Source organism: Lethenteron reissneri, chromosome 25 (assembly GCF_015708825.2).
Source record: "Lethenteron reissneri isolate LAM-NWPU_2019-01 chromosome 25, ASM1570882v1, whole genome shotgun sequence".
Classification (NCBI taxonomy): domain Eukaryota; kingdom Metazoa; phylum Chordata; class Hyperoartia; order Petromyzontiformes; family Petromyzontidae; genus Lethenteron; species Lethenteron reissneri.
The window spans coordinates 2,826,963-2,844,319 of NC_083803.1; the positions used below are offsets into that span (position 1 = coordinate 2,826,963).

The 17,357-nt window shown below is 46.0% G+C and overlaps 1 protein-coding gene across 1 annotated transcript; it reads left to right on the forward strand.

Annotated features, from left to right (window-relative positions):
- Positions 1-10,952: 10,952 nt before the first annotated feature.
- LOC133347019 (dual specificity protein phosphatase 10-like) lies at positions 10,953-16,712 on the forward strand. Its single transcript, XM_061558903.1, has 3 exons — positions 10,953-12,680; positions 14,661-15,074; positions 15,242-16,712. Exons 1-3 carry the CDS (start codon positions 11,669-11,671, stop codon positions 15,505-15,507), a joined length of 1,692 nt encoding a protein of 563 aa, XP_061414887.1. The 5' UTR covers positions 10,953-11,668; the 3' UTR covers positions 15,508-16,712.
- Positions 16,713-17,357: the final 645 nt, after the last annotated feature.

A 17,357-nucleotide genomic window follows, 5' to 3' on the forward strand; every position in this document is an offset into this window, starting at 1 on the left:
ACCTGATGACGAGCGCTTGTGTTGCGCCCGAAACGTCTTGATTTAATTTATTTTATTTTATTTTTTTACTTTTATCATTTGTTTTACCTACGTTGACTTTACCGAAAGAACCAAAGAGTATAAACAAAGACGAGTACCACTTGACGGGCTGACGTCAGCAGGAGACACCGGATTACGTTTCCACCGCTGGGCTGGAGTTGGGAGAGTGCGCGACAAAGCGACCCATCCCTCTCCCTCTGTGTCTCTCGGTGATTTTTGCTGTGCGGTGCACCGAATGCCACACGGGTTCTTTCGCAATGCTGCATGTCCAGTGAAATAGCTGCAAATTGCAAAAGAGGCGGCGTGGGGGGTGTGGGGAACAGGAAGTCCCCACGCTCCTCTCACGCGATAAGTGGCTGCTGTGTAAGAGTACAAGCTTCTTTGCCTACAGCACGTCGAGGTTGTCAACGCAAATCCTAGAAGGCCGTTTCAACAATGCGAGAATTGTGCTTCTCCGCACGGCGCCAGGCTGCAATGTCAACGTTGAGCTCATATGTACACCGTACGTGTGTCTATACTACGCACTCGAGAAGATGTGCGATACACGCAAGGACTAATGTAAATGTGTAGGATAAATTATATTAATGACAACAACAACAAAACGTGGTTTTCGGTGTCCGACTCATCTAAGCGGTGCACATTCCGGTCATTGTTCGCGATTCGTCACTCTCAGGAATTTCTGCCGTAGACTAAAGATACAAAATATTCTGGATAAACATGATAGCCTTTGTACGAGCAAAATTGTGAAAATACCAAATGTGCTTGTTCGCATTACATTACCATATGCTGTATTTCTTTTCCAAGGTTAATCGTTCACCCGGCTTAGCACTTACAAATGTCATCATCATCATGACATCATACTTACAAATCTCTTAATCATTGTATAATGCAGAAAATAGCATATACGGGAACGTATGTTGAACTTCTTTCGCACCCTACGTAGCCAACCGTGCTAATCTGAGGTTGCGGGCAAACGGCTCTAATTACAAAAGCCCCTTTTCACATCTCAATCATCTCCCCCACGCAGTCCTACTGTTGTGGGAGTCCAGGATATTTGGCAGACATTGCATCACTCGATATCGCTTAACGAGTGACAAATTTGGTGTTCGCCTCCCAGCGAGGCTGACACTCCACGGCTGAGTGCGCTGCACCGACACTGGGGCATGATGGGGTTTGACCCACCCCGAGGTGCAAAACCGTGATCATGCATTCTAGATTTGAAGCTTTCGTGACTGCAAGGATTCATACTCTTTGTTTTTTTCGGTAAAGTCACGTAGGTGAAAAATAAAATAAACGAAAATAAATGAAAACAACTCAATTAAATCACGACTTTTCGGGCGCAATACAAGCGTCCTTCTTCAGGTCGGGACAACGTAGCGAAAGCACAAACGCTTCAGTGTGTCTCAGAGATGGCTGTGACGAGGAGTTGTATATATTGTGCTTTCACTACGTTGTCCCCACCTGAAGAAGGACGCTTGTGTCACGCCCGAAACGTCGTGATTCAATTTAGTTATTTTCATTTATTTTATTTTATTTTTTACCTACGTGACTTTACCGAAAAAACCAAAGAGTCCGTGATCATGCATGTTTAACCTTTTTTTCGCACCGTACGTAGCCAACCGTGTTCATCGGAGGTGCGCACATACGGCAGGTTCTTCACACTAGAGTGCAGAGATCATGCACAATGTGCAACTGTGATAAACTCCGATACACAAGCTTATGAAACCAGATGATGCACATTCTCTACTCAAGAGTTAAACTCCGGGGGTGGAGCAGTAGTGCAGTGGTGTGTCCCCTGCGTACTGAACCCCCCAACCCGAGTTCAATTCCCAGCCATTGCTAACATCAGCGTTGGGTGATATCTGAACTAGTTCGGGTCCCACCTCTATGGTTATAGCCGATATCAAAATTATTATGAGTTTGTTTTTAAACAATCTTGGGCATCGCTAAACAAATATTGTGAACAGTTCCTCGGTGAATAAAAAAAACTCCAGAGTTTAAACTTTGACCACCAGAGATCCTGCAAAGAGACCCCACCCATGACGAGAGGCCTCATGTGCATCCTCCTAGTTTGACGGACGCGCCCTCCCGGATGCTCTCTCTTCTGCCCCAGGATTTGCTGTCAATGCTCTGGCCCCTCTTTTAGATTCCATTACGCGTCCTCCTATTTTTGGTTCAACTTCCTCAAGGGGAGTGTTCGGCTGGCCAGCTTACTCGACTGTATCGTAATCTTGCAAAGGCCTCACTTACACAAGGCACCAAGGCCAGAGCCTAATAAAACAAACAAATCCGCCAAGCAATTATTGAGAACCTTCAGGAAAATGTGTCTTGTAAATCCTTGAAAAGCACAGTTATGTACGTTGTGTAAAACACTGATATACACGAGGGAAAATTAAAAGGCACATTTTGGGGATTTTTTGTTTTAAAGCACAAATTGGACGTACCAAATCACGCCGTTGCCTCTAGGCACATTTTACCAGGCTCTGCTCAACTCTACACATTGTTGTTATCACATCGTAATTGGAAAACAATTATTTTTAAATCTAAATGCATGTGTGCTGTTATCACACTGCTGTTCACATAGCTGATGATGACAATCATCATTTCACTTTGCAAATACTAAAGTCTTACACAGCAAAGGGCATTCGAACCAATATGCTTCAGATGCACTGTGCAGGATACACCAATGGATGTATAAATATGTGCAGCAAAAAAAAATCAATGCAATCAAATGCATGTCTTCATAATTTCCTTTCAATTAATGAACCATAGCAGTATTCATGAGAGAGTGGGCGTGTCAGCTCATGCACAATACTGTGGGAACATCGGAGGGAGTTATGCCTGACGAACAGTACAAAAACATGATAGTTGAAAGATAAACAAATCACCCAAACACCTAAAAATCAAACTAAATCATCCCCATCCTACCAGGCAAAGCCCACTAAGGTATTAACTTATTTTTCTGAAAAGAAGCAACAGGCCCAGCAACACTCAAAATAACAGCTTCAGTATCGAATGGGACTTCAGAATGATGCTAATATGTTGCACACGTGCTGTCATATTACAGGGTTAGCAATGGTTAAATGAATAAGCCCGAAAACATCCCTATTTGTATAATGTAGGAGTTTACCAAGAGTTGCATTTGAGCATAGAAATGTGCAGATCATGCAAATGAAACCCTATAATAATATCAACTTCCCAATCACGTAATAATTGTTTGTAATTTTTAAGCATTTTCCAACAGCGGGATAATTTTGTGGTATAAAGTGCCGCCGCTTTGGCCATCGCAAGGTGGTTTCCATCGAGTCACAAACAATCTTGGGCTGAGATGAATTCAGATGCCCGTTGTGCAAGCGGCACATTCGTCTCTGGGAGCGGTAAGGTCATTGGAGGTCATTAGTGGCTTTATGGCGCTGTCTGCTGTGTCCCTGCATTATCTGTCATGCTCACTGCCCCATCCAATTTTGCAGTTTATCAACATGGAATGGGCTACAGTTGCTAATTTTATAGTTTTTGTATTAAACCAAGCGACAGTAATGGGAAGCATAAAATTATGGCAATTTTATGGAAGCGAAACCTTTATTTCTTCTTAACAAAGATCACCATTGACAACAGCCATGTTCCATCCACTGTTACATGAAGTCTTCCCTATCCGTCAAGGTCTAGTAATGCCATAATCCATCTTAATCCTGTATACGAGCTAATCTCATTGCTCCATCTCTGCGGTTAGTATCCTGTTGGGCACTTCCCTCTTTAAGTCACAGTTCCATCATAAGTATCGTCTCTTGGCCATCATCCCATCCAGCAGTCTCCTCTACAAGCCCATTTACTTTTTTAAGTCAATGTCTGTAATTTGGGTTTGTTGTCCAATCTATGTGTTCTACTTGCGGTTTCTCAATTTAATTCGCATCATGCGGGTCTCCATACTTCTCTATACTTTACAGTTTTTATTCCAAATAAATAAATCATTTTGTGCTTTTCATGCAATTCTTTACAATGAATTAGGTTCAGTGAATTTTTCTTTTTTCAAAATACACTTTATTATAATCTAGATACGACTTCTTACACTTATTTTGATTAAAAAAAAACGTTTTTTGTGTTTATATACATCTCTTTTTTCAAATTCCATTTCTACATATTAAATTACGTACACATGCTCATAAGGACACATGGTCCATTGGTTTCAAAAATTATAATTGCGCAGTGGATTCGTCAATGTGGCGCTGTGTGAATGCGAAGCGCTGACGCCACCGCTAATGACGCACGCTGGTTGCGAAACCTCTGGCCGGGCATGAGAAGGGGTTCATGGGATCAGCCGCTTGAGGACAGCGTGCACCTCGCAAGCACGGGCATTGCCCACGCTGAAGGGATCTCTGTTGTCAATACGTCACAGCACGAGTTCCTCATACGCTCTTTATAATAGCCACGATGCAAAACACTCCACTTGACACTGTCAAGCATCGCTTGTGTTGACAAGGCGCTCTGGGGTGGCAAGCATCTTGAACATGCTTTCACACGAAGTTCTGAGTGTAATATTGTGCTGAAAATTTGAAGTAACGACATTTATACGAATTAGGAAACTCCAAGTTTTATGTACAGCTCTGATAGTTTGAAAAGAATACCTTTATTCACGGTAATGCATTGTCGAATACGCCGTGAAAAGGGTTCCATTGTAAGATTGTCATCTCATTCTGAAGTTGCTTAACTTGAATGTTGTACAATGAGCTGAACACCTAATTTTGGCCTTCATTGTTTGAATATTGCACAACTGGCAATTACCATATTTTACAACAAAAAAACAGTACTCAAAAGCAGAGCTGTTGCTAAGGTTTGGCTTGTTCAATACAAGGCCTATGGTAACATTTCTGTACTCTTTGTATAGAAAAGAGAAGCCAACGTATTTTTCTGACGAAATGAACAAAGGGGCTTTACTCTTCTGCATGGTGGAAAGTCCAGACTCCAATAATGGGGGCCGGTAGGTATTTTCACAGGAAGTCTACTGCCGAATTCCGATAAAGTGGCACAGATACTCATTTCAATCAAACCTAAAGACATTTTGAGTCAACCATTGTACAAGATTTGAACTCAATCGTCTAATGCTAGTCAAGCAATCTAACCAGTGCCACTTGAATGGCTATTTCATGAAATTAACACATTTTACACTATTAAGGTTTTGTCATGTTTTCATTCATGCCATGCTTTTTTCCAATTTGCAAGTTCTGAATTCCCAGCCTTATTAAATAAATAAATCCTCATTTGAAAAATACCCTTTTAGCAATGTAACAGTTAACATGTTTGACAATGACTGCTGGCAACATTTCGATGAAAGTAATTTGCAGGTTATGTGCAGTGTCTGCATTTCATCAGGCGACATAACACCCACATAGAGCTGATGAAAAATTAATAGTCAGCCACCAGCTTAGTGGCTCATCAATCCAGGTTCTCTGTATGTGAGGGCGTGTAATAGAATTTTCCCAACAACCCCGCGACCCAATATAGTACCCCCATGGGTGTCTTAATGGGAGGGCAGGTCTATGCTCTGGTTTGCATGCAAAAGGTCTCAGGGAAAGCACAGGATCAGACGCCAAATCTGGCATTACCTCACTCGCACAATCTGAAACAGGATGCCAGCATAACTCCAATAAGGCCCACCCAAAACTATTTTCACACCTTGTGGACTCGAAATATGTTTTGGAATGTTTAACATTGGATGCTAAGTTGATTGTATTAATACTCACGTGAGAATCCAGTGTGACACACCTTTTATGCTAAGGAGACCCACATCAGCAGCAAACATCCACCATGATCATGTAACCATTCCGCACATAGGTGTTTGAGAACGACTGTTGTGGGAATTACTCTAAAACCTAAATCCCACCTCTGTCTTTACCGTGAAGTCTTCAACATGAAATTAATTGCGCTTTAAAATGAATATCTCTCCATCAGTGGCGAGTGATATAGTGATATGTGAACATGTCCAGGGGCGCGTTCACCAACCTGCACTGACCAATGTGCAGTGTGGTCAAACAATGTCCATGCCTAACACGGCATGGTGAGGCCTTCATCCAACCAAGGAATAAAAAAGGGCTCTACAGTATATTACAATAAATATGTATTAAGTTAAAGTGCCTTTAAAAAGCCTGTACTGTGTGGAAATCTCTACTTTGACCTGTTTCACGCCATATGAATCTCGGCACCTAAAAAACTGTCATGTCTTTCAACTCCTATCTACCACCACGACCTGCCATCAGCACCTACACATTATCTAACTTAACCAACACTTGCCGTGTTGAAACCTTCTCTACCCTTATAAATATTGTGGCAACTTGGTTTTCTGTATATTTCCCAAATACATTATCTGCAAGTTGCAGGGGCTCCATATATCTGCAATATCCTCGTGTACCGCAACATTCACCATGGCCTTGCATTATCTCACTTGCTGACCTCAGACTCCTCACCACTTCAGCAATCTCTTCCTCCCTACTCCATTGCATCTTTTGGAGGCACTTCTCCTCTGCTGTCTCCGATATCTACACGAACCTTCGCCTCACCATGAACTGCAGATTCTGATACTTTTCAAGTCCATAGTTATAACTCATAGTCTTTGCAGTTACATTTGTATGTCATTTAAAATCCTCGAAGCTGGATTACGTAACTAAAGCCATACCGAGCTGTGCTGTATAACCAGAATTTTAGGTAACACTATAATTAACATGCACTGTAGTTGTAACATGCGCAGCCATTTTGAATGCGGGACTCATACCCACCAAGTGATCGTGAAGATATATCAACTCGGGAGGTCCTGGAGATGAGCAGGAATCACCAAGATCCTTATTCTCTTAAGTCATTCCCACTCACCCTCATATGCCCTCCATCAAACTCAGTTTACACCACTCATCACCTAGCCTCACAGAATGAGTCCACTTCTGTCCGTGGCAAAATTTACAAACGCTTCTGCTTTCTCCAAAAACGTCATTTGTACAGTCAATATACAGTGAACGTGGAAGTTGCATAGCAATGCAGAGTACTATTTGCATGTTCTCCCTGGGGTCGTGTGGATTTTTCTCCGGGTCCTCCGATTTTCCCCTCTACATTTAGAAACATGCGTTTAGAGTATTTGGCTGCTGGACATTTCCACGTGATAAGCCACTTTTTTAAGCTATCATTTGTGGCCAGGTCGCTTCTGAAAAAGAGCTATATAGCTCAGTGGCCTGTTACCTGGTGAATTAAGACGTAAATTGAGCCTGGATGGATCATCGCCGTGCACAAACAAGGTGATCAAAGTGCTATGTGGACAGCCGCAGAGGGCAGTTAGGAAAATATTAAATTGTTGTTCTATACTTCTTTGGTTACTCACCTATGCTCCATGGCTTCAACCCACACTGACCAGCGTCAGTGTGGGTGAGTGCAAACTCGTTCTGTGGACCCCGCATCCCGGCTCCATTGTGGTTGCTGAATCTTCAGCTTCTTGCCTGGGGGTAGATTGGCAAGACTACTATGAGCCTCACCCACAATAAACAATGACTTCATATTACTCCTTATCCACCCCGCAGTGACACTTTATTCACATTGTTTAAGTAAAAAGAAATATGCACCAATGCATAACTTAGCACTGTAAATATATGAGGCCAAAAATGTACAAGAATGCATATAAAGAAAACTAACTTAATTGGTATTTACTATGCTACAAGATTATATAAATGGTCTAACAAAAACTTGATAATAACTAAACTTAAAAAATGTGAAATAGCTGAGTCCATTAAATTGATTTTCAGTTTATTTTTTGGTAAAGGCAGAAACTATTGTCTCCTAAACCTAACTCCAGACCCTAAACCCTAACCCTTTAACCCACAAAGAGTATATGATTGGAAAAAAAAGCTGCGGGGACAGTAGAGCCTGAGATCCAGTGTTTCCCTCCACATCTGCTTGCACAGTCATCACTTCCTTCATTAAGACATCAGATTGGGTTGTTTCAGTTTCATGGATATGAGCATGCTAAATATAAAACACCTGCATAATAATTACTGCATGATAAACAGTAAAAAAAATCTATGGTCGCCGATAACTGCTAAATCGAATTAACACTGCACACAAAGTGGCATGGAGATCTGATCATCGGTAAGTATAACTGACCATTATCAGGACAGGGAGATCAGATCTGACGATGAGCATGGAGATCTGATCATCAGCAAGTGTAACTGACCATTAGCAGGGCAGGGAGATCAGATCTGACCATGGGCATGGAGATCTGATCATCGGTAAGTATAACTTACCATTAGCAGAGCAGGGAGATCAGATCTGACCATGGGCATGGACATCTGATCATTGCCAGTGACGTGCTGTGAGGTCAATGGCTGGGGAGGCACTGGCTAGTGTCAGGGCCAGACTCACACACTGAGGAGGGCGTGGCCTCACTGAGGGGGGCGTGTTAGACACGTCCCCCTCAGTGAGGCAGATGTGATAGCTGCCTCCCCTGGTGCTTTTTCATTGCAATTTCATGACGAGACCAGCGAGCCTAAATATCTTTATAAACATACGTGAAATAAGTTACCTGGAGTATGGAAGGCGAGGACATGAAATGAAGGGGTCTACAAACATTACATTGGTGACTTACTGAGATAGTCACAGGCACGCGCTTATTGCCCGCGCTCCATCCAGTTACTGAGGGGTTGTGCAATCAGAGGGGAGGCTGAGCTCGTCGCTGCTTCACACATCATAAACTGACTCACTCATCATACACTCACTTACACTACCACTGACTCACTCACACATCATACACTGACTCACACTACCACTGACTCACTCACACATCATATGCTGACTCACTCACACATCATACACTCACACACACTACCGCTGACTCACTCACACATCATACACTGACTCACTCATCATACGCCGACTCACTCATCATACACTCACTCATACAACCACTAACTCACTCACACATCATACACTCACTCACTCACACATCACACACTCACTCATACAACCACTAACTCACTCACACATCATACACTGACTCACTCATCATACACTCACTCACCCTACCACTGCCTCACTCACACATCATACACTCACTCACACTATCACTGACTCACTCACACATCATATGCTGACTCACTCACACATCAGACACTCACTCACACTACCACTGACTCACTCACACATCATACACTGACTCACTCATCATACACCGACTCACACATCATACACTGACTCACACATCATACGCTGACTAACACATTATACACTCACTCATACAACCACTAACTCACTCACATCATACACTGACTCACTCATCATATGCTGACTCACACTCCCACTGACTCACACATCATATGCTGACTCACTCATCATGCGCTGACTCACACATCATACGCTGACTCACACATACACTCGCTCACACTACCACTGACTCACTCACACATCATACACTGGGAGTGTTATGCTGCCAGCTATAGCTGCAAGTTTGGTCGTACATGTTATGTATATCGTTAATTGTTACATTTGAATCACACTTCCTATGATTACTGTTGTTACATTGTATTTAAAGCTTTATTTTGGTGATTCGAAAACATGTGGTTAATCTAAATTGTCTTATGGTTTTTATTGTTGACTTGTACCACATTTTGATTTTTGCACACAGCGTTTTAATACGTTTTTTGGAATATTTGCTGGTTTATTCCAGGATGTTTCTGTGTTCATATTTTGTTTGTTGCGGTTGCACCCGACTTAAGAGCCGCATGGCTCACAGGGCTATGCCAAAATAAATGAAACTTGAAACCTCTCGTCTCTTCCTATATTTGCAGCGGAGCTCCGCAAATTTGGCGATTTTGACTATAAAAATGATTGGAATCGTACAGCAATGTATAACACAGATCAGTGGAAAAATCTTAATATTTATTTTATTTGATTATTCTCTTTTTGTACTTTTTGTAACAACTATTTCCCTGACCGCACGTCCCTGATCACCAGCATGTGAGATCAGACTTGACCATGGGCATAGACAACTGATCACTGCCAAGTATAACTGACCATTAGCAGGGCAGGGAGATCAGATCCGACCACCAGCATTTGACATCAGACCTGACCATGGCCATCTAATCATCGCCAAGTATAACTGACCATTAGCAGGGCAGGGAGATGTGAATCTTCCTGCCCTGCATGGAGATCGGACCATCATCATGGAGGTTTATATCTGAACAACGGCACGGAGGAAACCAGATGTGACCACCACGAGCAGGGAACACGAGGGTTGGTTGCCTGCCTGTAGCGAGTCACGGCTGCCTCTGGCTCCCCGCTGGTCACCGTCAGCGCGTGGCTCATCCACGCGCTGAGTCACGGCGTCCTCACGCCGCCTTCACTTCAGCGAACCTCGTGCCTCGCTTGAGGCTTACATTTGCACAAAAAACGCGCTGATCGTCGACTTCCACAGACTTTTCTATGTTTAACGGACGCTTGAAATCCACGTTTGGATAGCCCAGATCGCACAACCTGAGCCTGCGTATCTACTAAACAAGAAAAACACACGTATTTCTACACGTCTATATGTAATGAATAACAGCTGTGCAGTGTAGACACGTGTGGAGGCTTCGCGCAACGCGATCCGGTTGAGTCAAGCCACCGCTGCCGGGGGGAGGGGGGGGGCGCGATGACGTCATACACCGACGCCGTGACGCCACCACGCTCATGACGTCACCGCGTCCTTGGAAATTTTCCGCGTCTCGACGCGACGGGGTGACGCAACTGGGGCGGGTCGACGTCACGCGCACGCCGAACATTTCCAAGGACGCGGCTCTCCGATTGGCTGGCGGTGATGTCATGTATCCCCGGGGTGGGGGGGGAGGTGGGGGGGGGGTAAGCGAGCGCTATAAAAGGGGCGGTGCGGTGTGCGGGGAGAGGGGGGGGTCGCAGTTTTGGCCGCCGCGCGTCGTGCTCGTTAAATTTATTGGTTTGTCCTCACGTCTCCTTTTGTTTTAGTGTGAAATTTCTTCTAATTTAATATTGATTGCTGTATTTTTGTATACTCTTTTATTTCCTTGGAGGTGGGAGAGTGAGCGGAGCGGGGCGGGGGGGTATAAGGGTGCAACAGCCGGCTCCAGTAATCGACGAAGCGCGCCGTCTGCTGTAGAGTGGACGTTAAAGACCCTCCCGGTAACAGCAGCGCGCTCCGTGTACGGACCAAGAAGGCCCATTGTGAGCCGTGTTTGTGTCATAGCCTGAATCGTAAAACATTTACCAGCGAGGGAATTCGCAGAGCAGCGGTCATCGCCGGATGTACAGGTCCCCGACCCTGCTTGGGTAGACGGCCACAGCAGCAAAGCCGAGTTGTTGAAATCTCTTGGAAGCCGCACAACCACCACAATTTCTCCGCACCGAAGGCTTCGATCATCCTGCGGATCCATCATCGCAAATCGCCACCGAGCTGCGCTTTTGATCCGAGCCTCAAGTGAATCGCACCGAGCTCCAAAGACCAGCAGCAAGACCCCGGCGAGACCACCCCCCCCCCCCCCCCCTAGCTTAGCACGGTGAATCCCGCCGCAGCTTTCGAGACATCGGCGGTCCACCACGAAGGCGCAACAGCAGCAAGAGGAGCAACAACCACAACCAGCAAGCAGTCGCCTCCATGCCTCCGTCGCCACTCGAAGCGCGGCTCACGCTGGGGTTAACGCGGCCCGTCAGACCGCAGGACCTCGCCTTGTCCGTGTGCCTGGAGAGGAGCATCTCTGCCCCGCAGCAGCCGCAGCCGCAGCAGCCGCCCCCCGCCGCGGGGTCCGTCGAGGGTGACCCGGGCAGCAGCAGCGAGTCGCTCGCCATGCCGGCCACGGGCGTCGGCAGATCCGGCGGCGGTGGTGGAGGCCCCGTACGGTCGCTGTCGTGCGGCTGTAGCAGCAGCAGCTGCTGCAGCGCCGTGCTCAGCTACGAGGAGCGGGGCGCTGGGGCCGGGGACTCGGCCTGCAGCAGCAGCGCAGGCGGCCCTGGCGCGGACTCGCAGTCGGCGCTACGGGCCCAGCTCCTGCAGCCCGCGGGCTCTGCAGACTCCGTGTACCCGGGCCCCACGGGCGGCCTGCACCAGCTCACGGCCTGCGCGCCCTGCGGGCACCTGCTGCAGCTGGGCAAGAGCGGTCTGCACCGCAGCCAGCAGCAGCAGCAGCAGCGCACGGGCAGCCCCGACCCCACGTGCAGGACCATCTGGCCCAACGAGCTCGCCAGGAGATTGAGCAGGGCTTCCAAGCACCGCGATTTGCACCTCCATCATCACCCCCACCACCACCACATGCACCACATGCACCACCACCCCTCGTCGTGGGAGCGCGACACAGCCGGAGCGGCGGGTCCCCTGATAATCGACTGCCGCCCGTTCCTGGATTACAACCGGTGCCACGTGCAGGGCGCGCTCCACGTGCACTGCACGGACAAGATGAGCCGACGGCGGCTGCAGCAGGGCAAGGTGTCCGTGGTGGAGCTGGCGTCGTGCCGGGAGGGCAAGGAGACCCTGCGCCGCCAGCTCTCCTCCAGGGAAGTGGTCATCTACGACGAGAACACCACCGACCTGGGCCGCATGCCGTCCTCCAGCCCGCTCTGCCTGGTCATCGAGTCCCTGCGCAAGGAGGGACGAGAGCCCATCGTACTCAAAGGTGACCACTTCTTGGAGCTCGTATTCTCTAGTTGTTGCGGTAGGCGGAGAGAGTGAGTGGACCGCGTCTTTCTTTAGACCAACACGCACTGTGAATAGAGAAGAGGGCCTTTTTGGCGTCCAGGGGATGGGCCCTATGGGCACCCAACATCTGGCAGCAGCACCCAATAGCCCCGGTGGGAATAAGGACCCTTTTTCATCCTGGGGAGTAATCGCATCTGGTCCTGTATAATCGCACCTTCGCCAACATTGTGTGTGTGTGTATGTAGGACTTCTTTCGCACCCTACGTAGCCAAACGTGATAATCGGAGGTACCGCCAGGTACGGGGCACATGGTCGCGGGACTAGATTATATGTGACACATTATGCGGTGATACATTGTTGGCAGTAGTGTACAAATAACAAAACGCCCAACGTTAATCAATAACACTGCCCATGTGTGCTATGGAGAAGGGCCACTGCCCGATACGTCGCTTATATATTTAGCTTTCGAGGCAGTGTTATTGACGAATCAAAGTTTTTAATTTAAAAGTAGTGGTTTGCTAGGGCGGTGGGGAGCAGATCGTATCACACCCAACAATCCCAATGCAGGACACTCCCGAAAACCGTATTGATACTCGGTGGGGCTTTTCTGCGTAAATCAAATGCATTGTGAAGTATTTGAGAGCTCTTTACGGAACATACAAAGACGCGCGGAGGAACACTTTCCATTTACAGCTCTGCCCCCCCCCCATACATAGCTACCACTCGAGCCATCTCGCCACCGTGGCAAATTGGAATTCATCCATTGTCATTGTCAGACATTTGGTAATACGCGCACATGAACGCATTGAACAATTACATCAAACATCCCATACACTGCCTTAATGGGAGGGGCCCCCTCCGAGCGCCCATTGGGGGATGATTAGAGTGTATGTGATAAGGGCACTGTAGTGTGACGCTCTGCCCACAGGGCTCGTGCCCAATTCCCGCGACCGACCGCACGCATCATCCCACGCGATGCCCGCGGCATACAAAACGCGGGCTCAGCCTTCACGCCGCGGCGAGAGGCTGGCCCTGCCGTATCAGATTAAAGGCTCCGTGCATCCCTCGGCTGGACGGCCGTGATTGATGGCAGGCCGTGTCCCAGGCATACTAATGGCAGCGCGCCAGCCAGGGCCCTTTCACAGCAGCCAGGATGGGCCACAAAGCGTGTGTGTGTGTGGCCACCGTCTCGCCAGGCACATTGAGGCCAGTGCACCTTTTTCTTCCACTTGCACAGGGTCGATGAGGTTGACTGCATGTTAAGCCAGTTGATTAAATAAGGCTATAAATGGGGTGTCGATAAGAATCCAACTTGCACCCATTATGCCATAAACCCACATAAACATGGTTTTACAAATAACCAGGCACCGGAATGAAATGACTTGATATGGGTGTTAGCCAGCCATGCATACTTGGTACAATATCATAACCTCTGTTTATGCCTTTAATGTGCCATTTCCCACCTAAATCCCCCATCTTATAGCATACATTGTCAGTTATTTGATGTGTTGCTACAGGTTTTTTTGAGCCAGGCATGCCTGCCAGGCCTCTCGCTATACCCTTGGCAGGCATGAGGCCCGCTCCATCTGGTACAGCTCAATACAATTGGAATGCAGCATTTCATACGGTGCCAAAATGCATGCCCAAAAAGGTCCAAAAACCTGGCTTACAAGCTCGCAACAGTGCTCCTGCCACTACATTTGAAGAACTTAACAAAACCCTGCAGGCAGCAGCTCATGCTGTGTGTGATCCTTTATCACTGTTTTAAAAAATGTGCTTTAAAATATGAGCTGTGAAAATCTAATGGTGTTAAAATATAACTTGTTGTTCAATATTTGTATGCGTTCTATCGCATTAACATTATTGACTTAATAAAAAAAAGTGTTTGCGTAATAAGCATATGGAACGCTAGTCTCTACATTAAAATTAACACTCCATTGTTTTTCCATATCCACAGGAGGCTTGAGCTCCTTTCGGCAACAACATGAGAATCTCTGCACCAGCTCCCTGCACGTGCCATCATTTCCATCCTCCCTGCATTCGAACTTTCCATCATCGCAGGGCTTGCAGATGCAAACGCTCTCATTTGGCTTCGGGGGCCAGGGGATGGGAGGCTCTGACGCCAGCACACCCGATGTTGAAAATGCGGAGATGACCGCAGTGCTGCCCTTCCTCTTCCTGGGCAATGAGCAAGATGCCCAAGACCTGGCACAACTGCAGAGGCTCAACATTGGTTATATCATCAATGTCACATCCCATCTACCCCTCTACCACTATGAGCGCGGGGCGCTGCGCTACAAGCGGCTACCGGCCACGGACAGCTGCAAGCAGAACCTACGCCAATACTTTGAGGAGGCTTTTGAGTTCATAGGTCAGTACTTGATTTTACAACACTTGTAATTTCACATAATGCAGCTTATATTTACATTTATAAAATGTAGTTTAAAATGTGAAAAAAAACATTGTGTAATAACTATTGTTGTATATTTTTTACATATGTTCCATGAATGTGGCATTGTTGTTTCTGCCATCTAACAGAGGAAGCCTACCAAAGTGGAAAGGGGCTCTTAATCCACTGCCAGGCTGGTGTGTCGCGCTCTGCCACCATCGTCATTGCCTACTTGATGAAGCATACACGTATGACCATGACGGATGCCTACAAGTTTGTGAAAGGCAAACGGCCGATCATCTCGCCAAACCTCAACTTCATGGGCCAGCTCCTGCAGTTTGAGGAGGACCTCAACTCTGGCGTAAGCCCTCGCATCCTGAGCCATCGCTTGGTGGGCCTGGAGACGGTGGTGTGAAACCCCTGCAGGATCACACGTGTTAGGTTTTTGGGAGTTTTCTGCATGGAAGTCGTCCCGTTCTTAAATACCGTTTGCGTACAAGACTCGCATAGAACTTCCTCTTCCCATGGATATGAAAGCAGTGCTTTCTTTTGCAATGATGCTGGTACTGTTTGGGTGAACAGATACAGTATTCTCAGCCAAGAACTTTTCAAATGCTGAACCGAGTGCTAATCCTTGATATGCTGCTATTAACTGATTATGTGGGTCACCCTTTGCTCTGTGGTGTACAATTGACATTTACAATCCCAACTCTTTTGTTGAAAGACCTTTTAACAGGAATAATCCAGTGCTTGCACAAAGTCGACAAGTCGTGACTTCTGGCCAGAGAACCAGACATGACAGCAGAATATTTTTTGTGCAGGGGAAATGCATTGAGCCCTGTGCCTTTCAAGATATGTGAGAAGAAAACCCCATACCCTTTTTTTAGCAATGGACTGGGTGATGTGCACATTTTTTACGAAGAGAATGAGTGATTGAAAACTGCTTTTAACCTTTTAGTTTTTACCATGTACCAATCACTGTGCAAAAAAAAATGTTGTTTTGACCTACCAAGGGCTGCGGATAAATCTAAACTCAATAAGCTTTCCTATTTGTGGCAGTATTATTGCAATGTCAAATAAAAACGATTTTTGTTACAAAAATCAAGACATAAGGATATGAAGCCAAAAGGAAGGTACCAATGAAGGGTTTGGTACAGTCTGCTCCGTAGGTGCTCGTGCTATGTCCATTTTATGCTGTTGTGTGCCTCACACTGAGGACGTTGATATTTCTCAAGTTCTAGGCCATTAGGTGGCCTTTCATTACAATGTAATAACCACCGAATGAAATCAGAACTTTTGTTTTCAAATGTTTGAGAGTATATAAAGAGACATTCAAAGAAATGTGGTGTGTGTTTCAAAAACGATGTATTTTATTTAACCTGACCTATGCTTCGAGGGGCAGGGTGAGGGGATATAGGTGCTGTTTATTAAAGCAAATGTTTGCACTATGCCCAGCATTTTCAGGAGCTAAATGTAATGAAATAAAACCAAAGACACTTTGTTTATATGTTTAAAATTGAAAGAAAAATATGCTCGTTTGATATGATGCTATATTTATTACTATCCTCCCTTGTACCTTGCGATCTGTTTTATTTTGGCAATAAATTGTCATTTGTATAACGGTCCTCTGGCATAACCTTTTATGGTGGAATAAGAATATAATGTTGGTTTATTTTGTCAGCATGCAACACCCTAATATGACTACTTTGACACTTGTTTCCATATTTGAACTACACAGCGTTTTCACTATGACAGATGCTGTTGGCACTGGTGGCAGTTTCTTTGTATTTGGTTTCCGTATTCAGAATGATGAGGCATTTGCTTGCAGAAAAGTCTCCACTGCAAAATAATAATGATATTGCACATCTGACGTCAATTTGTGCGCACACTAAAAATGTGCTCCATCAATAAAAGCCTCGATATAAAAGTATTTTTGCACATCTCACATGATTACATTTTAGAGGGTGGCTGACAGCAAGTAGTACTGTAAAGGATTCTGCTTGTAAGTGACCCACATGGCATTTGGCCAGCCGTTTGTCCTAGCAGACCAAAAATCGATACGGTTTGATCAAACACCCCCTTTCTCTGCTTGCCGTCCAAGAACACCTGGCCAAGGCTAAGCAAAGTGCTGGGAGGCATCGACCATGACTGGTTACTTACATAAACTCATACTTTGAGACGTTACGAACCATACAATACCAAAAACAAGTTCGCTGGCTGACGCGTGAACGGGCAAGTTTGCAGTGGTATTGTCAGCGTGCACAT

What these genes read in the sequence shown, in the direction of transcription:
- LOC133347019 (XM_061558903.1), top strand. Translation starts at nt 11,669, where the DNA reads ATGCCTCCGTCGCCACTCGAAGCGCGGCTCACGCTGGGGTTAACGCGG. An exon ending in AGAGCCCATCGTACTCAAAG is followed by an intron (nt 12,681 to 14,660) that starts GTGACCACTTCT and finishes CCATATCCACAG; the next exon opens with GAGGCTTGAGCTCCTTTCGG. An exon ending in GGAGGCTTTTGAGTTCATAG is followed by an intron (nt 15,075 to 15,241) that starts GTCAGTACTTGA and finishes GCCATCTAACAG; the next exon opens with AGGAAGCCTACCAAAGTGGA.